Genomic DNA, 24736 nt, shown 5'->3' with positions numbered 1-24736 from the left:
AACCCCAATAAATTTGTGGGATTTAGGGGAAAGGATTTGGCTCAGCTTTGCCCATCCCAATCCCTATGGGATCATCCCAATCCCTCCATCCCATGGAAGGGCTTCCCCTGCCTTCCCAGAGGGGTTTGGCCCCAAATTCCCAAAAAACCCCAATAAATTTGTGGGATTTTGGGGAAAGGATCGGGATCCACTCCCCCTGCCCTTCCCTCTCCATCCCAAGGAGGTTTTCCCCAAAATTCCCAACAAATCCCAATAAAACCTCAGGATCTGGGGAAAGAATCAGGCTCAGTTTCGTCCACCCCAATCCCTGTGGGATCATCCTGATCCCGATCCCAATCCCTGTGCTCCCCGCTCCATCCCAGGGGGGTTTGGCCCCAAATTCCCAAGAAACCCCAAAAAAACTTGGGATTTAGGGGAAAGGATGTGGATCGGCTTCCCCTGGATTTGATCCCGGTAGGAACAAGGGATGTTCCCATCCCACTCCCTGCGGGATCATCCCAGCCCCTGCGCTCCCCGCTCCATCCCAGGGGGGGTTTAAGCCCCAAATCCCCGAAAAAAAACCCCAAGAAATCCGTGGGATTTTGGGGAAAGGATCGCGCTCCGCTCCCGCCGCTCCTCATCCCAAAGCTCCCATCCCATTCCCGACATTCCCCGTCCATCCCAGCAACTCCCAAATCCCGGGAAAAAGCTCGGAGCCGCCTCCTCCGCCCCAAACCCCGCTGGGCCGGGTTTAAATCCCCTGAAACCCCCTCGGGGGCCCCTGGGCCGGGTTTAAATCCCCTAAAGCCCCGCGCCTGGCCCCCGGCCAAGGCTCCATGGAGGGGATAAAGATCCCAAAGTTTTCCCAAAATCCCAAAGTTCCCGCGGTTCCCGGAGCCTCCGCAGCGGCCCGAGCTGCATGGCCGGGCCGGGCCGGCCTTTAGACCGAGCTTAGCAAAGCCCGGCTCGGCGCGGGAGAGGCCGGAAGGAGGGCGAGAAGGAAAGAAGGAAAAGGTAAACCCGGATTTGGGGGGTCTTTCCCCCCTCTTTTCCCCTCCCCTTTTTTGTGCTCTCGGGGTTGTTTCGTCTCCCGCCTCGGCTGAGAATTCCTGGCTGGGAATTTTGGGATCAAATCCTGCCCGGGAGGTGCGGGAATTGCCAAAGATCCCCCCACCCAAAAAAAATTCCCAAATTCTGCCCCCCCAGCAGCGCTTTCATCCCGGTTTTCTCTTCCCTTGGGGCTGCGTCCCAGGATCAGGAAAATCCCAGCAGTGCTTTCATCCCGGTTTTCTCTTCCCTTGGGGCTGAGTCCCAGGATCAGGAAAATCCCAAAAATCCCAAATTCTGCCCCCTCCGCAGGGGTTTAACCCACGGGTTCCCTTTTCCCGGGGGCTGCAGAGTCCCAGGATCAGGAAAAATCCCAAAAATTCCAAATTCTGCCCCCTCCGCAGGGATTTCACCACCAGCGGACCCAAATCCCACCCTGGGGGTGCGGGAATTCCCAAAAATCCCAAATTCTGCCCCCCCCTGCAGGGGTTTAACCCAAGGTTTCCCCTTTCCCCGGGGGCTGCAGAATCCCAGGATCAGGATTCGGGATTCTGGGAATGGGGGAACTGCGGGGATTTGGGGGGAATTTTGGGGTGGGATCAAGGAGAACCAGGAATGGGGTTGGGAAAAGCTGGAGCAGCTCCTGCGATTCTGGGAATGGGGGAACTGGAGGAATTTTTGGGGGAATTTTGGGATGGGATCAGGGGAAAATGGGAGGATGGGACTGGGAACGCGGTCAGGAATAGGGTTGGGAATGGGGTTGGGAAGACTTGGAGCAGCTCCCAGGATTTTGGGAATGGGGGAACTGTGGGGATTCTGGGGTGGGATTTGGAATTATGTTGGGAATGGGATTGCGAATGGGTTTGGGAATGGGATTGGGAACGGGGCTGGGAATGGGGCTGGGATTGGGAATGGGGTTGGAAATGGGCTCAGGAATAGGGTTGGGAATAGGATTGGGAATGGGGTTGGGAAGACCTGGGGCAGCTCCCAGGATTTTGGGAATGGGGGAACTGGAGGAATTTTGGGGGAATTTTGGGGTGGGATCAGGGGAGAACCAGGAATGGGGTTGGGAATGGGACTGGGAAGACCTGGAGCAGCTCCCAGGATTTTGGGAATGGGGGAACTGTGGGGATTTTGGGGTGGGATTTGGAATGAGGTTGGGAATGGGGTTGGGAATAGGATTGAGAATGGGGCTGGGAATGGGGTTGGGAAAAATTGGAGCAGCTCCCGTGGCTCTGGGAATGGGGGAACTGCAGGGATTTGGGGGAAATTTTGGGATGGGATCAAGGAGAACCAGGAATGGGGTTGGGAATGGGACTGGGAGGAGCTGGGGCAGCTCCCAGAATTTTGGGAATGGGGGAACTGTGGGGATTTTGGGGGAATTTTGGCATGGGATTGGGGGAGAACTGGGAATGGGGTTGGGAAGAGCTGGAGCAGCTCCCAGTTCTCCTGGGATTTTGGGAATGGGGGAACCGTGGGGATTTTGGGGTGGGCTCGGGAATGGAGTTGGGAAAAAGCTCCTCAATCCCTAGGGATGGTCCCGGAATCTCTCAGGAGTCTCTGGGATGTTTGTGGGGTTTGGAGAGCTCTGGAGATGCTTTTCCAGAGGCTTTTCCCAAAAAAAAAAACCAACCTGGGAAAGGCTTTAGGGGTTCAGGAGCTCCTTCCCTTTGTTCCCACAGCATTTTTGGGATTGTTTTGGGGCCGGATCGCCGAGTTTGGGGTCTCCTGGGGGGTGCTGGGGTGGGATCTGATCCTAAATCCACTTTTGGGATTTGCAGGGATTGGGAATCGGAATTAAGGGCAATCCTGATGATCCCAACTGCCCCCCCAGCCCAAGAATTCCCTGGAAAACCCTGGAATGAAATTTGGATCGTTTTGATTGAAAACTGGATTGGGATCAGGGAATTCCCTCACGGATCCTTTTCCATTCCTGGTTTTATTCTGGGAATTCCCTCCTGAATCCTTCTCCTCTTCCCAGTTTTATTCCAGGAGTTGGGAATTTCCTCCTGGATCCTCTTTTCCCATTCCCAGTTTTATTCCAGGAATCCAGGAATTCCCTCCAGGATCCATTTTCCATTCCCACTTTTATTCTGGGAATTCCCTCCTGGATCCCATTCCTGGTTTTATTTTGGGATCTGGGAATTCCCTCCACATGCCCTTTCCCTTCCCAGTTTTATTCTGGATCCCCTTTTTCCCATTCCTGGTTTAATTCCAGGAATTGGGAATTCCCTCCTGGGTCCTTTTCCCCTTCCCACTTTTATTATGGGAATTCCCTCCTGGATCCCATTCCTGGTTTTATTCCAGAATCTGGGAATTCCCTCCTGGATCCTTTTCCCCTTCCCACTTTTATTATGGGAATTCCCTCCTGGATCCCATTCCTGGTTTTATTTTGGGATCTGGGAATTCTCTCACGGATCCCATTCCCAGTTTTATTTTGGGATCTGGGAATTCCGTCCTGGATCCCTTTCCCCTTCCCAGTTTTATCCTGGGAATTCCTTCCCAGATCCCATCCCCGGTTTTATTCCAGAACCTGGGCATTCCCTCCTGGATCCCTTTTTCCTTCCCAGTTTTTTTCCAGGATCTGTGAGTTCCCTCCTGGATCCATTTTCCATTCCCATTTTTATTATGGGAATTCCCTCCCGGATCCCATTCCCGGTTTTCTCCCGGATCCCGAAGTTCCCGGGAGCAGGGGCTGGGGGATGGGCGGGAGTTCCATGGAGCGCTCCAAGGTCGCGGGAGGAGCGGCGGGATCGGATTCCAAGGAAAACGCGGGAGCTGGGAAGGGCCCGGCCGAGAATGCGGATCCCGCTGGGATCTTGGCGTTCCCGCCTACCTTTTTTTTTGGGATTTCAGGAGTCAGGAAGGAGCTGAGGGATCCAATTCCATGGAGGGGACAATTCCCGGGGCGCTCCAAAGGCGGAAAATCAGGGAAATTTTGGAATGAGTCCTTCCCTAAAAATCAGGAATGAGCCTGCCTGGAAAATCGGGAATGAGCCTTTCCCTGTGTGGGAAAATCAGGAACGAGCTGTTCCCTATCTCCTGGGAGGCTGAAAATATCGGGAACTCCCAAATCCCAAATCCCAGAGCCCATTCCCAAAATCTCAAACCCCATTCCCAAATCCCAAATCTCAAACCCAAACCCCACTCCCAAAGTCCCAAATGCCATTCCCAAATCCCAAATGCCATTCCCAAATCCCATACTCCATTCCCAAATCCCACACTCCATTCCCAAACCCCGTTCCCAATTCCCAAACCCAGGATGGGATTTGGGATGGGATCTGGGATTGCTGCAATCCCCAGCTGCGATTCAGGGTTTGTGGGATCCCAAATTGGGATTTAGGATGGGTTTGAGGACGGGCCTTGGGATGGGGTTTGGGGTTTGGGATGGGATATGGGATTTGGGAATGGAGTTTGGGATTTGGGGAATGGAGTTCAGGATGGGGTTTGTGATTGCTGGGATCCCAAACTGTCATTTGGGGTAGGCTTTGGGCTTTGGGATGAGATTTGGGGTTTGGGATTTGGGATCACCCTGACAAGGACCATGGAGAAAGCGGGCTCTGATTCCCGGTGGACTTTTGGGAAGGGAGGCACAAATCCCAAATTTTCCATCCTGGCATGGGGGAAATCCCAGGAAAAGCTGCCGTGCCAGCGGTGCCAGGGGGTGACAGTCGGTGACAGTGCCACTGCTGGGTGGCAGCTGCGGGGATCTCTTGGATCTGTCCCAATCCCGATCCCAATCCCGATCCTGAGGGAATTGCAGTGCTGGAGCAGAGCCAGCCCCAGCTGTCCCCTCACGGCCCTGGGGACACTGGGGACATCCTGGAGCTGCTGCCACTCTCCCTTGGGGACACTGGGGACACCCCTGACCTCTCCGTGGGTGTCTCGGGGTGTCCCCAGGGCTGTCCCTTGGGGACAATGGAAACGTTCCCGAGCCGTGTCCCCAAATCCCGGAATGTCCCCGGGGCTGCTCCTGCTGTCCCTTGGGGACACTGGGGAGGGACATGCCCGAGGTGCTCCCGGGATGTCCACAAGTTCTGGAATGTCCCCACTGTCCCCAGGGCTGTCCCTTGGGGACATCGGGGCCATCCCGGAGCTGCTCCCGGGCTGTCCCCAAGCCCCGTGATGTCCCCAAGCCCTCAGGTGACATTTGGGGACATTTTTGGGGGTTGTCCCGGCACCAAACCGATCCGGAATCCCCGGCCTGGCGCTGGGGGCAGCTCCTGGGCTGGCGATGTCGCCGCTGGTGGCACTTTGGGGACAGCGCCGCTGCCCCTCCCCCCACCACCCCCCTGCCCCCGCGACCTTCGCGCGGCTTTTCCAGCTCCGAGAATTCCCAGGAAAACCCAAACAAAGGCGGGATCGGCTCCAGAGCCTCGGGATCGGCCCCGCCCCGGCTGCGGGAACAGCGGGGATCAGCCGGGAGTTGGGACCAGAGCCGCTTTTCCCGGGGGTTTTCCCACTTTTCCTGGAATTTTCCCCATCTCTTTCCCACTTTTCCAGCCCTCATCCTGCTTTTCCCGGCGTTTTTCCCACTTTCTGCAGCACTTTTCCCCCTTTTCCCGGCGTTTTCCCCACCTCTCCAGTCCCTATCCCACTTTTCCCCATTTTTTCCACTTTTCTCATAATTTTCCTGGAGTTTTTCCCTCTTTTCCCCAGCTTTTTCCCTCCTTTTTTGCAGCTTCTTTCCCACTTTTCCAGCCCCCTCTTTTCCCAGCATTTCCCCCTGTTTTCCGGGATTTTTTTCCCAATTTCACAGCTTCTTTCCCATTTTTTCCAGCCCTTTCCCATTTTTCCAGCTCCCATCCCACTTTTCCAGCCCTCATCCCTCTTTTCCTGGCATTTTCCCCACTTTTCCCCACATTTCTCCCTGTTTTACTGGTGCTTTTTCTGGCATTTTCCCCAATTTTCCCAGCGTCGTTCCCACTTTCCTGGGCTTTTTCTCAGCTGTTTTTCCCACTTTCCCAGGTTTTTTCCCCACTTTCCTGTGTTTTTTTCCTGCTTTCCAGCCATGGCCCCCAATGGCTCTGTGGGATTTCGGGATTCACCCGTGGAGCCGGGAATTTTCCTGGATGAGGATTTAGGATCCGACTGGTACATCTACGAATCCACAGAGTCTGCGCCCCACGATGAGTGAGTGGCCCTAAAATGTCCCCAAAAGTGTCCCCAAAAGTGCCCCCAATAATGTCCCCAAAATGTCCCCAAAGTGTCCCAAGAATATCCCCAAAATGTGCCCAGTGTCCCAAAAATGTCCCTAAAATGTCCCAAATATTTCCCTAAAAGTGGCCCCAAAATATCCCAAATAATTCCCCAAAATGGCCCCAAAATGGCCCCAAAATATTCCCCAAAATGTCCTGAAAACTGTCCCTAAATTGTCCCCCCAAAAGTCCCCAAAACATCCCCAAAATTGGCCCCAAAAATGTGCCCCAAATGGCCCCAAAAGTCCCTAAAATTGGCCCCAAAATGTCCCCAAAAGTGGCCCCAAAATGTCCACAGTATATCCCTAAAATGACCCCCAAAATATCCCAAAAATTTCCCCCAAAATGTCCCCAAAATGTCCCCAGAATGTCCTCAAAAGGTCCCCAAAATGGCCCACAAATGTCCCCAAAAATGCCCCTAAATGTGACCCCAAAACATCCCCAAAATTGGCCCCAAAAGGACCCCAAAAGGCCTCCAAAATTGGCCCCAAAATGTCCCCAAAATGTCTCCAAAATATCCCCAAAAATGTCCCCAAAATTGTCCCCAAAAATGTCCCCAGAATGTTCCCAAAATGTCCCCAAAATGTCTCCAAAATGTCCCCAAAAATGTCCCCAAAACACCCCCAGAATATTCCCAAAATATCCCCAAAAGTGTCCCCAAGTGTCCCCTTCCCGCAGAGCAAATCCCAGAGTTTTGGACCCTCTAAAAATCCTGGAATTTTTGGTCATTCCCAGATTTATTCCTGGATTTTTACCCCTGGAATTTTTGGGGCCAGCCCTGTCATTCCCAGATTTATTCCCATCAAAATCTGGAATTTTTCCCATTTTCCATCATTTTCTTGGCCCTTTTAGGGTTAAACCCAAATATGGGATTTTTCCTATTTTCCCATTGTCTTTCCCAGGTCTCCCAGCCCTTTTAGGGTTAATCCCACCCAAATCTGGGAGTTTCCCATTTCCCATAATTTTTTCCCACCCTTTATAGGGTTAAACCCAATAAAATCCAGGATTTCTCCCATTTTTCCATCATTTCTCCGGCCCTTTAGGGTCAAACCCACCCAAATCTGGGATTTTTCCCATTTTCCCAGCCTTTTTAGGGTCAAACCCGCCCAAATCTGGGATTTTTCCATTTTCCCAGCCTTTTTCCTGACGCCGTCATGGAATGCCACCCCACAATCTCTCCGCAGATGTACCACACCGTCATGGCTCCCATTTCTGTGAGTATCCGCCCCAAAATTCCCAGAAAAACCCCAATCCCACATCCCCATGTTCCGTTCCCATTCATCTCGGATGGATTTTCCTGCCCAAACCATCCCAGAATTCCCGGATTTGTGGGATTTCGCTTCCCTGTGGGACAGGAACTCCAAAATTCCTCCCAAATCATTCCCAGAACCCTTTTCCCATGGATTTATGGGACCTCAGTGGGGTTCTCGTTATTCCCAGAACACTTTCCCGTGGATTTATGGGGTTTCCATGGGGTTCCATTCATTCCCACCATCCCCAGGACCCTTTCCCATGGATTTATGGGGTCTCTATGGGGTTCCCATAATTTCCATGATTCCCAGAAGCCTTTCCATGGATTTATGGAGCTTCCATGAGGATCCTATCATCCCCAGGACCTCTTTTCCATGGATTTATGGGGTTTCTATGGGGTTCCCATCATTCCCAGGACACTTTCCCATGGATTTATGGGGTCTCCATGGGATTCCCATCATTCCCAGGTATCTTTTCCATGGATTTATGGGGTTTCCATGGGGATCCCATCACTCCCATCATTCTCAGGACCCCTTTCCCATGGATATATGGGGCCTCCATGGGATTCCCATCATTCCCAGAACCCTTTTCCATGGATTTATGGGCTCTCCATGAGGATCCCATCATTCCCATCATTTCCAGGCCTCTTTCCCATGGATTTATGGGGCCTCCATGGGGTTCCCATCATTCCCAGGACCCTTTTCCATGGATTTATGGGGCCTCCATGGGGTTCCCAGCACTCCAGGACCCTTTTCCATGGATTTCCATCCCGTTCCAGCTGGCCCTGATCCTGGCCTTGTCGTTCCTGGTCAAGCGCCGCCGGCTCCACCTGAGCTGCTGGAACGGCGTCCCGGGATTGCTCAGGTACGGAATTCCCAAAATCCCGCTGATCCCTCCCTGGGAAGGGCTCGGAATTCACAAATCCCCTCCCTGGGAAGGGCTCAGAATTCCCAAAATCCCTCCCTGGGAAGGAGCGGGAATTCCCAAAATCCCATTCCTGCAAAGGGCTCAAAATTCCCAAAATCCCTCTCTGGGAAGGAGCAGGAATTCCCAAAATCCCGTTCCTGCGAAGGGCTCAGAATTCCCAAAATGCCCTCCATGCAAAGGACTTGTAATTCCCAAAATACCCTCCCTGGGAAGGGCTCAGAATTCCTAAAATTCCCTCCATGGAAAGGAGCAGAATTCCCAAAATCCTGTTCCTGCAAAGGGCTCAGAATTCCCAAAATCCCTCCCTGGAAAGGAGCAGAATTCCCAAAGTCCCTCCCAGGAAGGAGCAGGAACTCCCTGGGAAGGAGCAGGAATTCCCAAAGTCCTTCCCTGGAAAGAACTCAGAAGTCAAAAAATCCCCACCCTGGAAAGTGCTCAGAATTCCCAAATCCCTACCCTGGAAAGACCTCAGAAATCTGAAAATCCCATCCTTGGAGAGAACCCGGAATTCCCAAAATCCTGTTCCTGGGAAGGGCTCGGAATTCCCAAAATCCCTCCCTGGGAAGGGCTCAGAATTCCCAAGCCCCTCCATGGGCATTCCCGTTGGTTGCAGCCCCGGGAACCTGCTGGAGCAGGACGGGCACCGCGCCGTGGCCGCAGCGGTGCTGGCGCTGCTCTGCTCCGAGCTCTGCCGGCTGCTGCTGGACCCACACCCGCTGCCGCTGCTGCCGCCCACGGGGACAACGACGGCGTCACCCGCCGCCCGTGGTGAGACATGGAGCGCCCACGGCCCGTCCTGGGCAGGGCTCGGAGATCCCAAATCCCGCCCTGGGCAGGGCTCAGAGATCCCAAATCCCATCCTGGGGAGGGCTCAGAGTTCCCAAATCCCACCCTGGGCAGGGCTCAGAGTTCCCAAATCCCATCCTGGAAAGGGTTTGGAATGCCCAATCCCATCTCTGGAAAGGGCTCAGAATTCCCCAAATCCCATCCTGGGCAGGGCTCGGAATTTCCAAATCCCATCCTGGGGAGGGCTCAGAATTCCCCAAATCCCATCCTGGGCAGGGCTCGGAGTTCCCAAATGCCCCACTCTGGGAAGGGCTCGGAATTTCCAAATCCTGTCCCCTGGATAGGACTCGGAATGCCCAAAATCCTCACTCTGGGAAAGGGCTCTAAATTCCCAAATCCCCACCTGGGAAGGGCTCGGAATTCCCAAATGGCACTCCTGGGAAGGGGCTTGGAACACCCAAATCCCATCCCTGGGTAGGGCTTGGAATGCCCAAAATCCCCACTCTGGGAAGGGCTCAGAATTCCCAAATCCCATCCATGGGAAGGGCTTGGAACACCCAAAATCCCACCCATGGGAAGGGCTCAGAATCCCCAAATCCCTCCATGAAAAGGACTCGGAGTTCCCAAATCCCCATCCCTGGGAAGAGCTGGCTGGGCTGGTGGCAGTGACCCCCTGTCCCCAGGGTGGTGGCAGTGATCCTGTGTCCCTGGGCTGGTGGCAGTGTCTCCCTGTCCCTGGGCTGGTGGCATTGACCCCAGGGTGGTGGCAGTGTCCCAGGGTGGTGGCAGTGTCCATGGGGTGGTGGCAGTGTCCCCAGAGCAGTGGCAGTGACCCCTGGGTGGTGGCAGTGATGCAGTATCCCTGGAGGGGTGGCAGTGTCCCCTGCGTGGTGGCATTTACCCCAGGGTAGTGGCAGTGACGCCGGGGTGGTGGCAGTGTCCATGGGGTGCTTTCAGTGTCCCAGGGCAGTGGCAGTGTCCCCAGGATGGTGGCAGTGACTCGCAATGTCTGGGGTGGTGGCAGTGTCCCCAGGGCGGTGGCATTGTCGCAGGGCAGTGTGTCACCCCCCGGTGCCATCGGTGACACCGTGGTGTGGCTGTGGCAGAGTTCTGGAAGGTTCTGGCCCTGCTCTATTTCCCGGCGCTGTACTCGCCCCTGCTGGCCTGCGCCGGCCCCCGGCACCGCCTGGGCTACGCCGCGGGGACACTGCTGGCCTGGGGACACTGCGCGGCGCAGGCCTGGCACCGCGCGCAGTGTCCCCTGGCGCCCAAGGTGGGTGGCACCGGGGTGGCACAGCCCGCTGCGGCGGCACTGAGGGGGTGCGGCCTCCTGGGGTGGCCCCGAGGGGTCTCGGCTCCCTTGTCACCTCCTGGGGTGGCTCTGGGGGGTCTCAGCTCCCTTCTCACCTCCTGGGGTGATCCTCAGGTGGCACAGCTTGCTGGGGTGGCCCTGAAGTGCCATGGCTCCCCTGTCACCACCTGGGGTGGCCCTGAAGTGCCATGGCTCCCTTGTCACCTCCTGGGGTGGCCCGAGGAGTTGTGGCGCCCTTGTCACCCCCTTGAGTGGCCCCAAGGCCGGGAAAGGGACAGCGAGGTGGCCCAAGGTGGCTCCCTGGGGTGGCCCTGAGGTGCTGCGGCTCCCTGGCCAGCTCCCAGTGTGTCCCTGCAGTGTCCCCTGGCTGGGCTGGTGGCAGTGACCCCGTGTCCATGCCCCCAGGGTGGTGGCAGTGGTGTGGTGTCCCTGGGGGTGGTGGCAGTGTCCCCAGGGCGGTGGCAGTGACCCCTGGGCGGTGGCAGTGACCCCGTGTCCCCAGGGGTGGTAGTAGTGACCCCAGGGTGGTGGCAGTGTCCCCTGGGGCGGTGGCAGTGTCCCCATGCCCCCAGGGCGGTGGCAGTGTCCCCTGGGGTGGTGGCAGTGACCCCAGATGGTGGCAGTGACCCCCAGGCGGTGGCAGTGACCCCGTGTCCCCTGGGGCGCAGATGCACCGGCTGTACTCGCTGCTGTCCCACGTCCCCGCGCTGCTGTCCCTGTCCCTGCTCAGCCTCTGGTACCCGGTGCAGCTCCTGCGCAGCCTCCTCAGCGGGGACAGCCCCGAGCCGCGGGTACGGACACGGGAACACGGGATCGGGATCGGGATTGGGATCGGGATCGGGATCGGGATCGGGATTGGGATCGGGATTGGGATCAGGATCAGGATCGGGATTGGGATTGGGATTGGGATTGGGATTGGGATTGGGATCGGGACTGGGATCGGGATTGGGATCAGGACCAGAACTGGGACCAGGATCAGGATCACGATTGGGATCAGGATCAGGGTCAGGATCAGGACTGAGAGCCTGATTGGGATTGGGGTCGGGATCGGGATCACAATTGGGATCAGTACCAAAACTGGGACCAGGATCAGGATCAGGATCGGGATTGAGAGCCTGATTGGGATTGGGGTCAGGATCAGGATCACGATTGGTGTTGAATCTGATTGGGATCGGGATCGGGATCGGGATCAGGTTTGGGATCGGGATCAGGATCGGGATTGGGATTGGGATCGGGATTGGGATCAGGACCAGAACTGGGACCAGGATCAGGATCGCAATTGGGATCAGGATCAGGATTGAGAGCCTGATTGGGATTGGGGTCGGGATCGGGATTGGGATCAGGACCGGGATCTCCATGTATTGCCCTCCCAGCTCTGCTGCTGGGGATTCTCCGTTGCTCTCCTGGGATCTGTTTTGGGATTGGAATTGGGGTCGGTATCTCCACGCATTCCCATCCTGGCCCTGCCGCTGGGTTTCTCCGTTGCTATCCTGGGGCTGGGTTTGGGATCGGGATTGGGATCGGGATCTCCACATGTTCCCCTCCCCCTGCTGGGGGCTCTCCGTTGCTGTCCCTGCACCGGCAGCGGGATCGGGAAATTCCTCTGGGATAAATCCCTTACACAAGAGGCTCCCGCCGTCAATGGCTCCGTTCAGGCCAGCTCCGGGCTCTCCTCAGTTTCCCGGATAATCCCCAGAGCTCGGAGCTGTGTTGGGAAGAGAGGAGGGAAAAGCGGGGAAGGCCTGACGTGACCCCTCACGGGGGAACCAGGGATCCCACAGGGGTTTGGGAACAAAATCCCACTTTATTCCCACATTTCCGTACCAACATTCCATATGTTGGCCTGGGCTCGGGAATTCCTGTTGGGATACGCCTGGGATGAGGGGGTGGCCAGGGCGGTTCTGCCACCCCAAATCCATCCGTTATCCCCAGATTTCTGGGAAAAGCTATTACAGGAAGTACCTCAAGGCCCTGCTGTCCAAGCGGGACCGGAAAGGGAGGTAAGAATAGAAATTCCCGTTCCCAGCAAATCCCATTCCCGACAAATCCCATTCCCCACGGTGGGGAATGTCACCCTGTCCCACCTCCCACAGCTCCCTCAAGATGGATGAGAGCCTCAGCTCCCGGATCCGCTCCTACCTGCTGTCCTACATCTACATTCCCGAGGAAGGCGAGCACCTGGAAAATTCCATGGAACCTGGGAACGGTTGGGGGTTGGGATTTATGGATAAGCCAGGCCATCCCCAAAATCCTGGGGTGCTCCAAGGCCTGTCCACCCTGGCCTGGCTTGGAGCCCAAATCCAGCCGTGCTTGGGGCAGGGATCCACAAATCCGTGGGAAAGGGGTCCTGGGAGTGATGGGAACCCCATGGAGGCCCCATAAATCCATGGTAGTGATGGGATTCTCATGGAGAACCCATAAATCCATGGAAAAGGGGTCCTGGGAGTGATGGGAATCCCAAGGAGGCCCCATAAATCCATGGAGTTATGGGAAACCCATGGAGGCCCCATAGATCCATGGAAAAGAGACCTGGGAATGATGGGAACCCCATGGAGGCCCCAAAAATCCATGGAAAAAAGACCTGGGAATGATGGGAACCCCATGGAGGCCCCATCTCCATGGAAACGGAGTCCTGGGAATGATGGAATCCTCATGGAAGCCCCATAAATCCACGGGAGGGAATTGTCCTGCACGGAGTGGGTGAAATCCTGGGAATGCAGAGCCATTCCCATCCATGAAAGGGGCAGGGAATATCCCAAGTTTCCATGGAAAAGCAGGATGGACCCATCCGTCCATTCCCGACTCTCCGTCCCAGCGGGAATTCCCTGCAGAAATCCCGTTCCAAAGGGCATTCCCTTTGCCGGATGCACCCTGGTCCTGTTCCGCCACCCCAAGTCCCCAATTTTCCCTCCAGGGTTCCGGATCCCGCTGAAGCTGGTGGCGTCTGTCACTGTGGCCGTCGTCGCCGTCTACCAGGTGACATTCCCGAAGGATCCTGGGGGTCACCCGGGAATGGCATTAAAATTCCTACCGGAATTCCACACTCACGTAAATCCCAAAGTCCTGTGGGATCCCAGCTGTAAATCCCGAAATCTTGTGGGATCCATGCCCTAAATCCCAGAATTCTGTGGGATCCCAGCCGTAAATCCCTAAATCCCGCAGGATCCCAGCCATACATCTCAAAATCCTGAGGGATCCATGCCATAAATCCTGCAGGATCTGGACGGTAAATTCCTAAATTCTGTGGGATCCGAGCCATAAATACCAAAATCCCAAAATACCAAAATAAATGCCAAAATCCCATGGGATTTGAGCCCTAAATCCTGCGAGATCCCAGCTGTAAATCCCAAAATCCCATGTGATTTGGGCTGTAAATCCCATGGGATCCCAGCTGTAAATCCTGAAATCCTATGGGGTCTGAGCAGTAAATCCGAAAATCCCACAGGATTTGAGCCGTAATGCCACAAGATCCAAGCCGTAAATCCCAAAATCCTGCAGGGTCTGAGCCTTAAATCCCGAAATCCTGTGAGATCCAAGCATTAAATCCCACAGGATTTGAGCTGTAAATCCCTAAATCCCGTGGGATCTGAGCTGTAAATGCTGAAATCCTGTGGGGCCTGACCATAAATCCCAAAATCCCACGTGATCTGAGCTGTGAATCCAGAAATCCCGCGGGATGTGAGCCACAAATCCTGTGGGATCCGAGCCATAAATCCCAAAATCCCACAGGATCCGAGCCATAGATCCCAAAATCCCACAAGATCTGAGCTGTAAATTCCTAAATCCTGTGGGATCCGAGCTGTAAATTCTGAAATCCCACGGGATCCATGCCATAAATCCCTAAATACTGTGGGATCTGAGACATAAATCCCATGGGATCCAAGCCATAGGGCCTGAAATCCTGCAGGGTCCAACCATAAATCACGAAATCCCATGGGATTTGAGCCATAAATCCCTCAGGATCTGAGCCTTAAATCCCAAAATCTCATGGGTTCTGAGCCTTAGATCCCGCAGGATCAGAGCCATAAATCCTGAAATCCCTCGGGATCGGAGCCATAAATCCCAAAATCTCATGGGATCCCAGCCATAAATCCCGGAATCCCGCGCAACCCGATCCGGAGCTGAGGTGTCCCCGTGTCCCGCAGGTGGCCGTGCTGCTGCTGGTGGCCGTGGTGCCCCCGCTGCGCATCATGCGGGCGGGGATGAGCAAGGACGTGGTGGTGCTGCTGGTGCAGTTCGGGCTGGTGCCCTCGCGGGGCGCGGCCGCGCCCGGGGACCTGGAGCAGGAGCTGCGCACGGCCCAGCACTTCCTGTGGGCGCTGGAAGGTGCAGCGACATCCCGATCCTAATCCCGACCCCGATCCTAATCCCAACCCCGATCACGGTCCCAGTCCCAATCCAGATCCCAACCCTGATCCCAGTCCCGATCCAGATCCTGATCCGGATCCCGATCCCAATCCTGATCTCAGTCCCAATCCAGATCCCAATCCCAATCCGGATCCCAATCCCAATCCTGATCTCAGTCCCAATCCAGATCCCGATCCCAGTCCCAATCCCAATCCCAATCCAAATTCCAATCCCAATCCAGATCCCAATCTGGATCCCAATCCCAATCCCGATCTCAGTCCAGCTCCTGATCCAATCTTGATCATGATCATGATCACGATCCCAGTCCCAATCCAGATCACAATCCCAATCCCAATCCCAATCCCAATCCCAATCCTGATCTCAGTCCCAATCCAGATCCTGATCTCGATCCCAGTCCCAGCCCAGATCCCAATCCGGATCCCGATCCCAATCCAAATCCCAATCCCGGTCCCAATCCCGATCCCGATTCCAATCCCGATCCCGATTCCAATCCCAATCCCGATCCCGATCTCAGCCGGATCAATGCTCCAGAGGGGATTCCAGAGGGATTTCCTGAGGATTCCCCGCTTGGAGGATGGGATGGGGTGGATTCCAGGGGGTGAATTCCAGGGGGATTTTGGGAGGATTCCTCACCTGGAGGATGAGATTGGGTGGATTCCAGAGGGATTTCCAGAAGATTCCTTCCCTAGAGGATGGGACTGGGAGGATTCCAGGGGCATTTCCAGAGGATTTCTGGCCCAGAGAGCAGGATGGGGCAGATTCCAGAAGGGTTTCCAGAAGATTCCCTGCCCAGAGGATAGGACAGGGGAGGATTCCAGAGGGATTGCGGGAGATTCCCCGCCTGGAGGATGGGATGGGGCAAATCCCAGGGGATTCTGGGAGGATTCCTCACCTGTAGGATGGGATGAAGTGGATTCCAGGGGGATTTCCAGAACATTCCCCAGCCAGAGGACGGGATTGGGTGGATTCCAGGGGGATTTCGGGAGGATTCCCCACCCAGAGGCTGGGACTGGGAGGATTCCAGAAGGATTTTGCGAGGATGGGATGTGGGGGATTCCAGGGGGATGTGGGGAAGATTCCTGGCCCAGGGGATGGGATGGGGCCGAATCCAGGGGGATTTTGGGAGTGGACGGCGGGGATTGGGCAGATTCCAGCGGGATTTCGGGAGCAGCTGGCAGGGATGGGGCTGTGCCAGGCTGGCGCGTGCCAAGGCGGGAAGGGACTCCGGGAAAAGCTGTTGGGAAGAGCCGGAGGGAAGAGCCGGAGGGAAGAGCTGGCAGATGCTGCAGGCTTGGAAATGTGCTGGGAGCGAACAGATGGGCCTGGATCCCTGGAGAGTGGAAATCCCTGGATGGGGGATGAGGGAAGAGCAGGGAAGGAGGAAGAAAAGGGATCGGGGAATTCCAGGGATCAGGGAATTTCAGGGATGAGAGAATTCCCAGGATAAAGGAATTTCAGGGATCAGGGAATTCCAGGGATAAAGAAAGAGCAGGGATACCCCGCTCCTTCCTTGGGATCCCACCAACTCCAGGGAGGATTTTTAGGTCTTTTCCTGGATCCCCAAACCTCTCTCATCCCATTTTTTCCCTCCTCTCTCTTTCCCGCAGATCCTCTTTCCCAAGACCCCCATCCCAGCTCGCTCCAGGGATTTTCCTGGATTTCCCTTCCCCTTTTCCCTCGCTCTGTCCTGTCCATCCCCCCATGGGAGCTGAAGGTGGGAGTGACAAAAGGGGAAACTGAGGCATAGTGCGAATCCCAATGTTTCTGCAATTCCTGGCAAAAATCTGCTCCCGGCATTATTCCCAGCCCCAAATCCAGGATTTTTTTCCCGTTTTTCCCTCAGTGTGCTACATCTGCTCGCTGGTGCTGTGCTGCCTGCTCACCTGCGCCATGCTGCTCAGGAGCCTGGCCATGCACAGGTGGGGCCGGCCCCACTCCCGGCATTCCCGCTCCCAGGATTCCCGCTCCCAATATTCCCATTCCCAATATCCCCATTCCTGATATTCCCATTCCCAGTATTTCTATTCCCGGTATCCCCAGTCCCATTCCTGATACCCCCATCCCCATTCCCGATATTCCCATCCCCATTCCCGATGTTCCCAGGCCCATTCCCGATGTCCCTGTCCCCTTTCCCAATGTTCCCACTCCCGATGTCTCCATCCCCATTCCTGGTGTTCCCATTCCCAATATTCCCAGCCCCATTCCTGATGTCCGTGGCCCCATTCCCAATGTCCCTGGCCCCATTCCCAATATTCCCATCCCCATTCCCAATATCCCCATTCCCAATGATCCTGGCTGCGTTCCCAATGTTTCCATCTCCATTCCTGATATTCCCATTCCCAATATTCCCAGCCCCATTCCCAACGTCCCCGCCCCCATTCCCGATGTCCCCGCCCCCATTGCCGATGTCCCTGCCCCCATTCCCAATGTTCCCATTCCCAATGTCCCCATCATCACTCCCAATGTTCCCAGGCCCATTCCCGATGTCCCTGTCCCCTTTCCCAATGTTCCCATTCACGATGTCCCTGTCCCCATTCCCAGTGTCCCCAACCCCATTCCTGATGTCCCCACCCCCATTCCCAATGTCCCCGCCCCTATCCCCAATGTCCCTGCCCCCATTCCCGATGTCCCTGCCCCCATTCCTGATGTCCCCATTCCCGATGTCCCCATCATCATTCCCCATGTTTCCAGCCCCATTCCCAATGTCCCTGCCCCCATTCCCGATGTTCCCATTCCTAGAGTCCCCAACCCCATTCCCAATATTCCCAGCCCCATTCCCAGTGTCCCCGCCCCCATTCCCGATGTCCCCGCCCCCATTCCCAGTGTCCCTGTCCCCATTCCCGGGCCGGGATCCATCGGGACCGTTTTCCCTCCAGGTCCAACCTGCGGGCGCTGTACCAGGGCGCCGTGCTGGACGTGTTTTCCAAGGCCCACATCCTGAGGCCTTCCCGGGAATCCCTCGTCTGCTGGATGGCCTTCTCCAGCTTCCAGGCAGCCTTTGCCTGCCTGGGTAACGGGAGTTTGGGATTGCGGCGCGGAGATCCTGATTTTCCCAAGGATTATGCAGCAATTCCCCATTTTTGCCCCAATTTCAAGAGGGTTTTTAACCCCCTTTCCTTGAATGGAATCTGGCGGCTTTTGGGAACACCGGATGGTTGGGAATCAGGAAAAACTGGAAAAATAATGGGAATAATTGGGTTGGGAATTCAAAGAGGAAGAAGGAGTGAAATGATGTCTGGGTAACGGAATTTTGGGATCACGGCATGGAGATCCCAATTTTCTTAAGGATTAAGCAGCAATTCCCTGTTTTCACCGCTTTTCCAGGAGGATTTTACTCCCCCTTTCCTTAAACTGAATCTGGTGGGTTTTGGGAGCATCACATGGTTGGGAATTGGGGAAAACTGGAAAAATTGGAAAAATGGGAATAATGGGAAAAATTGGGTTGGGATTTCAAAGAGGATGAAGGGGTGTTATGAAGCCTGGGTAATGGAATTTCAGGATCACCGATGGTTGGGAATTGGGAAAAACTGAAGAAAATAATTGGAATAATTAGGCTGTGAATTCAAAGAGGAAGAAGGGGTGGGATGATGCCTGGGTAGTGGAATTTCGGGATCATGGGATGGGGGATCCCAATTTTCTTTAGGATAAAGTGACAATTCCCTATTTTTGCCCCTTTTCCAAGAGGGTTTTTAGTCCCCTTTCCTCAAATGGAATCTGGCGGGTTTTGGGAACACCAGGTGGTTGGGAATCGGGAAAAACTGGAAAAAATAATTGGAAAAATTAACTTGGAAATTCAAAGAAGAAGAAGGGGTGGAATGATGCCTGGGTAATGGAATTTTGGGATTACAGGGTGGGGATCCCAATTTTCTTAAGGATTAAGCAGCAATTCCCTGTTTTCACCCCATTTCTAGAAGGGTTTTAATCCCCTTTTCCTCAAATGGGCTCTGGCGAGCTTTGGGAACATTGGATGGTTGGGAATTGGGAAAAACTGGAAAAATAAGAAAAATGGCAAAAATTGTGTTGGGGATTCAAAGAGGAGGAAGGGGTGGGATGATGTCTGGGCTTGGTTTGATCCCAAATATTTGGGTGGGAAAAGCTGTGGAAGCCTCTGGTCCTCCGCGCATTCCAGGGGCTCCTCGCCCCCATCCCAGCCTGGATCATCCTGGGAACGGGGAGGGGGACCCCAAAAAGGGGGAAAATCTTCACTCCACTGCCAGGAATTGTGGGGACAACCCCTTGGGAATGCAGACCTGGTTTTGGGGACTGGCAGGTTTTTTATGGGATTGTCCTCGAAGCCCAGTGCAGGGATTTGGAGAATGAGAGCCGTTTTTCCATCCTGGATTCCCGCTCCGTGTTCCCATTCCAGGTCTCCTGATCCAGCAGGTGATTTTCTTCCTCTGCTTCGTGGCCTTCACCTTCCTGGTGGTGATCCCGCTCCAGCTCGGCACCAGCTCCCCGCTCTTCGGGATCATCCGGAACATGTGGTGAGCTGGGAAGGGCTGGGAACCCTGAGGAATGGTCCAGGATGGGTTTGGGATGCTCCATTTGGGGTTCTCCCAACACCACTGGAAGCTTCTGCCCGTGGCAGTGTTTTGGGACATTCCCGATATTTTGGGACATTTCCTGTGTTTTGGGACATTCCCAGTGTCCATCCTGCTCTTCAGGATGATCCAGAACATGTGGTGAGCCTCAGGAAGGGCTGGGAACCCCAAGGAATGGCCCTGAATGGGTTTGGGATGCTCCATGTGGGGTTTTTCCAACACTGCTGGCGGTTTCTGCTGCCTGGGGTGGTGCCTTGGGACATTCCTGGTGTTTTGGGACATTTCCAGTGTTTTGGGACACTCCTAGTGTCCATCCTGCTCTTCGGGATGATCTGGAACATGTGATGAGCTGGGAAGGGCTTGGAACCCCAAAGAATGGTCCTGGATGGGTTTGGGATGCTCCATGTGGGGTTTTCCCAACACCACTGGAAGCTTCTGCCCGTAGCAGTGTTTTGGGACATTCCCAGTGTTTTGGGACACTCCTAGTATTTTGGGACATTCCTGTTGATTTGGGCCATTCCCGATGTTTTGGGACATTCCCAGTGTCCATCCTGCTCTTCGGGATCATCCAGAACATGTGGTGAACCCTCAGGAAGGGCTGGGAACCCTGAGGAATGGTCCAGGATGGGTTTGGGATGCTCCATTTGGGGTTTTCCCAACACCACTGGAAGCTTCTGCCCGTGGCACTGTTTTGGGACATTCCCGATATTTTGGGACATTCCTGTTGATTTGGGACATTCCCAGTGTCCATCCTGCTCTTCAGAATCATCCAGACCATGTGGTGAGCCCTCAGAAAGGGCTGGAAACCCCAAGGAATTGTCCTGGATAGGTTTGGGATGCTCCATGTGGGGTTTTTCCAGCACCACTGGAGGTTCCTGCCTGGGGTTGTGTTTTTGGGACACTTTTGGGACATTCCCCATGTTTTGAGGCATTCCCAGTGTTCTGGGACATTCCCAGTGTCCATCCCGCCCTTCCAGGCCCTTCTGGCTGACCCTGGTGGTGGCCGTGCTCCTGCAGCATCTCCTGGCCCATTCCCAGTTCCTGGAGCAGCATTCCCTGCAGAAGGAGATCACCAACAGGTACAGGGACACCGTCATCGTCCTCCATTGTCCCCAGCTGTCCCTGGTTGTCCCCAGGGGGGTTGGCAGGAATTCCAGGCTCCCGCTGAGGTTTTCCCAGATGCTCTGGCCTGGATTTTGGTGGGGTGACCCCAGCGAGGGTGGCCCTGCTCCGCTGGCCCGGTTTCCAAGCCCAGATCCCTCAGGATTGGCCGGGTGGGGTCGGTCACCACTGGCAGTGTGTGACACTCAGGGATGGGGTCGCCACCCGTGACCAAGGGGACAGAGGGACACAAGTGTCCTGTGCCACCCCCTGACAGGGCAGCAATGTCCTCCTGGTGTCCACCCCAAACTGGCAGGTGCCGTCCCTCACTCCCACGTGGTGCCACCACCAGAGACACAAGGGGTGGCACAGGGACCCAGGTGTCCTCCTGGCAGGTCAGCGAGGCTCTCCTGGAGTCCATCCCAGGCCACCAGCAGATGTCCCTCACTCCCATGTGGTGTCACCACGAGAAATTGGGGTGACAGAGGGACCTGAGTATCCTCCTGGTGTGGCAGCGAGGCTCTCCTGGAGCTGGTTTCCATCCTGGGCCACCAGCAGATATCCCTCACTCTCAGGTGGTGACACCACCCGATACCAGGGTGACAGAGGGACCCAATCTCCTGTGCCACCCCCTGGCAGGGCGCAGAGGCTCTCCTGGGGCCGGTGTCCATCCCAAACCCCTGGCAGCTGTTCCTCACTTGGGGATGGTGCCACCACCCGAGACCGGGGTGGCAGAGGGACCCAGGTGTCCTCCCGGCAGGTCAGCGAGGCTCTCCCAGAGCTGGTGGCCTCCATCCCAAAATCCCATCCCCTCATTGTGGCCAGTTCCTCGCTCTCCAAGGAGACGAGGAGCTCCTGATGGTTCTCCGGGAGCCTGGGGGGGCGTTGGCTTCTCCCAGCGGGATGGAGCCACCTGGGCCGGACGCAGACAGGGCCGGGAGGTTTGGGGTGGCCGGAGTTTCCCCCGGGAAGGGCCATCCCGGGGATCTGTGTGTCCCACAGGCGCGCGCTGTACATCGTCACCTTCCTGCTCTTCCCCACCAATGTCCTGGTGGGCGCCATGGCCGCGGTGTGGCGCGTGGTCATCTCCGGCCTCTACAACGCTGTCCACCTCTGCCGGCTGGACATCAGCCTGCTGCACCGTGGCGTGGAGACCTTTGACCCAGGTGGGACAGCGAGAGGTCACCGTGCCACCAGCGGGGTCCTTGTCCCACCGCAGGGGGTTGGGATGGGGGCCCGGAGCTGCTGGGATTGAGGGTGGCCCCATATGTTGGGAGTGGGACACCTGGAGCAGATGGCTTCTCCTGATTCCTGCTTTTTATCCCAAAAAAATGAGTGGTGACCTTGGAGCTTCACCAATGGTCACCTCGTGTCCTGGGATAAAGAAGGAGGGACCTCCACACTTTTCCTGTGGGATTGAGGGTGGCTTGGAGATGGGATGATGGCAGCAGGTGGCTCCTCCTGATTCCTGCTTGGTCCTGCTCTTTGATCCCAAAAAATCGGGGATGACCTTTGGAGTCCCACCTTTGGACATCCATCCATCCATCCATCCATCCCTCCATCCATCATCCATCCATCCATCCATCCATCCATCCATCCATCCATCCATCCATCCATCCATCCATCCATCCCTCATGTCTCGGGATAAAGGAGGGGGGACCTCAGGGGACCTTGGGCCTTCCTCTGTTTTTCCTGCTGGGATTGAGGGTGGCTTCAGAGCGCTGGGAATGGAGCACCTGGAGCAGGTGGTGCCAGCTGGGTCCTGCTATTTATCCCCCAAAACATGGGATGAGCTGTGGGGTTTCACCTCATCTCCTGGGATTAGGGAGAGGAGACCTCAGGGGACCTCAGGGGAGCTCAGGGGAGCTCAGGGGAGCTCAGGCTGGCCCCTGCTTTTTGTGGAGTGTGGAGACCAGAGCTGGATCCGTGCCTGGGATCCGGAGTGGGAATGGGGAATGCTGTCCCCAGTGAGGGCGTGGTGTCCCCGCAGGGTACCGCACCTACTGCCACTACCTGAGGGTGGAGGTCAGCCAGTGCCACCCGCTGCTGAAGGCCTTCTGCTTCCTGCTGCTCCAGCCCGGCCGGCCCGAGCCACCCGCACCGCCCTGCGACACCCAGCTGGAGGAAGGTGGGACCAGGGGACACCGCGGGGAAGGGACATGGTGGTGACCTGTGGATGGCACCTGTGGTTGGTGTGGGGACACCTCCATCCATCATCCATCCATCCATCCATCCATCCATCATCCATCCATCCATCCATCCATCCATCCATCCATCCATCCATCCATCCATCATCCATCCATCCATTCCCCCATCCACGGATCCATCCATCCATCCATCCATCCATCCATCCATCCAAGGGTTGATCCCATTCCAGGGTACGGATGGGCCTCTTTGGGATGTGGTGGGATCTTGGTGGCTCCAGGAAAATGGGGCTGGGGCTGGCATCTGGGAATCTTGGAACCCTTTGTGTTGGAAGGGCCCTTAAAGCCCATCCAGGGACACCTCCCACTATCCCAGGCTGCTCCAAACCCCATCCAACTTTTCTTTGGGCATCCTGGGGTGACCACAGCTCCTCTGGGAATTCCATCCCAGCCAGGAATTCCACCCCAAGCTCCCCTTTCCCAGCAGGAATCCATCCCCCTGCACCTCATCCCAACCCCTCTCCCGCTCTCCTGGTGCTTTTCCAGGCCCTGAATCCTCTCCCTGCTGCTCCCGTCTCCTTCCAGGCCTCCAGCTGATGCATCCAAAGCCCCCGGCTCCGGGCAGAGCGCGGAGCCGGCGGATCCGGGCACGCTGGTGGGTGGCCTACACGCTCCTGCACAACCCGTCGCTGACCGCTTCCCGAAAAACCGCGCTGGCCGATCCCGCGGCCAACGGCGCCCAGCTCGGCGTTCCCAGGCCCTGAATTCCCGGGAATCCCATCCCATCTTCCATCTCCCATCCCTGAATTTCGGGTGCTTCCCACGCGCCCTTTCCCAGCCTGCGGACTCTCTCCGAGGGTTTATCCCTAAAATCTGCGCCACGCCACTCCCGAGGTCCAGAGGTGACATCTCTGAGCCCAGCCTGGATGGAGCCGAGCCAAGGAAAACGCTACCAGCATCCCTGAAATATTTTGGGATTCACTCCTGCAGCCAGCCGGGTTCTCAGCCACTTTTCCAGCACAAGACAATTCCCAGAGAACTGGAAGAGGAGCTCGGAGGGATCCCCAGTCGGTCAAAGGAATTCTCAACCACCAGGAATTACCCCGGGAACTCCATGTGGGAGAAAATTCCCATTCCCGGCTTCTCCCTTCCTAATCCTGGCTCCATTTGGGCTCCACATCCACTCCCAGGACATTTTTTTCCCCTGATTTTTGAAGGATCAAATCCCACCCTCCTCCCCATCCTCTTCCAATCCCAGTTTTGTGGTGATCCCAAGGTTTTCCAGGGCTGGGATCCATGGAAAACCTCGCTGGGAAGCGCAGGGGAAGGAGAATAAATGGATACCTCGTTCCTACTCCTGGGATGTGCAGTTTTCCTTGGATATTCCCCCTTCCAACAGGATTTGGGACCACCCCAGCCCCGAATCCAGGGAATGGTTGGGATGGCCTCACCCAGCAGAGATTTCAGGGATCTGATCCGTGATCCCACTTTAGGGAAGTTTTACAGGAAAACCGCTCCCTTCACGTTCCCAAAGCTTTGGGAAGGGCAGGAATGGGAGCGGGGAATTTTGGGGATAAAACACCATTGGGATGGGAATGAGGTGGTGCTGGATCACCTCTTCCTGCTCTTAAATCCCGGAATTCCTGACTTTTTGAGCTGGAATGAGCAGGCTCCTGGTGGATCCCAAACACTCCAAGATTCCCTTGGGAATTCTCAGCCCGCCCTGCATGGAGATGCCGGATCATGCTGGGATTTCCTTGGAAGTGGCCAGAGCTGCTCTCTGCAGGATCCCAGGGATGCCATTCCCTCCCTCTGGAATGTTCCCAGCACCCTCAGGATGGTTCGGGGGCACTGGGGGTGATTCCCATGCTTTGGGGTTTCCTCCCTTTTCCCAGGATTCCTTCCCAGACCATCCCAACCCCTGCAGCTCCAAAGAGACCCTAAAACCCCTTTAAAAAACCCTTTAAAAATCCCTTTAAAAATCCCAGGTATATCCAAAATATCTTTTTTAAAAAAATCCCAAAAAATCTCTAAAATCCATTTTAAAATCCCTAAAATCTGTGGCAGCTCCGTGCTACGGGC

General features: G+C 55.8%; 1 protein-coding gene across 2 annotated transcripts; it reads left to right on the top strand.

Annotated features, from left to right (window-relative positions):
• The first annotated feature begins 689 nt into the window (after positions 1 to 689).
• Positions 690 to 24016, top strand: STRA6 (stimulated by retinoic acid 6). 2 transcript variants are annotated; one of them, XM_030955225.1, is made up of 18 exons: positions 690 to 993; positions 6036 to 6159; positions 7360 to 7438; positions 8254 to 8339; positions 9016 to 9170; positions 10295 to 10461; positions 11169 to 11291; positions 12433 to 12500; positions 12594 to 12670; positions 13415 to 13476; positions 14646 to 14826; positions 16712 to 16787; positions 17745 to 17878; positions 19235 to 19352; positions 20387 to 20488; positions 21513 to 21676; positions 22501 to 22638; positions 23240 to 24016. In XM_030955225.1, the coding sequence occupies exons 2-18, from the start codon at positions 6038 to 6040 to the stop codon at positions 23416 to 23418; spliced, it is 2031 nt and encodes a 676-aa protein (XP_030811085.1). In that variant the 5' UTR covers positions 690 to 993; positions 6036 to 6037; the 3' UTR covers positions 23419 to 24016. The 2 variants fall into 2 exon arrangements, with proteins under 2 accessions (XP_030811085.1, XP_030811084.1); XM_030955224.1 differs by having other exon boundaries at positions 23201 to 24016.
• Positions 24017 to 24736: the final 720 nt, after the last annotated feature.

Source organism: Camarhynchus parvulus, chromosome 10 (genome assembly GCF_901933205.1).
Source record: "Camarhynchus parvulus chromosome 10, STF_HiC, whole genome shotgun sequence".
In the NCBI taxonomy this organism is placed as follows: domain Eukaryota; kingdom Metazoa; phylum Chordata; class Aves; order Passeriformes; family Thraupidae; genus Camarhynchus; species Camarhynchus parvulus.
Note: the sequence above shows the minus strand (reverse complement) of the source record. Positions and strands in the feature narration are given on the sequence as shown.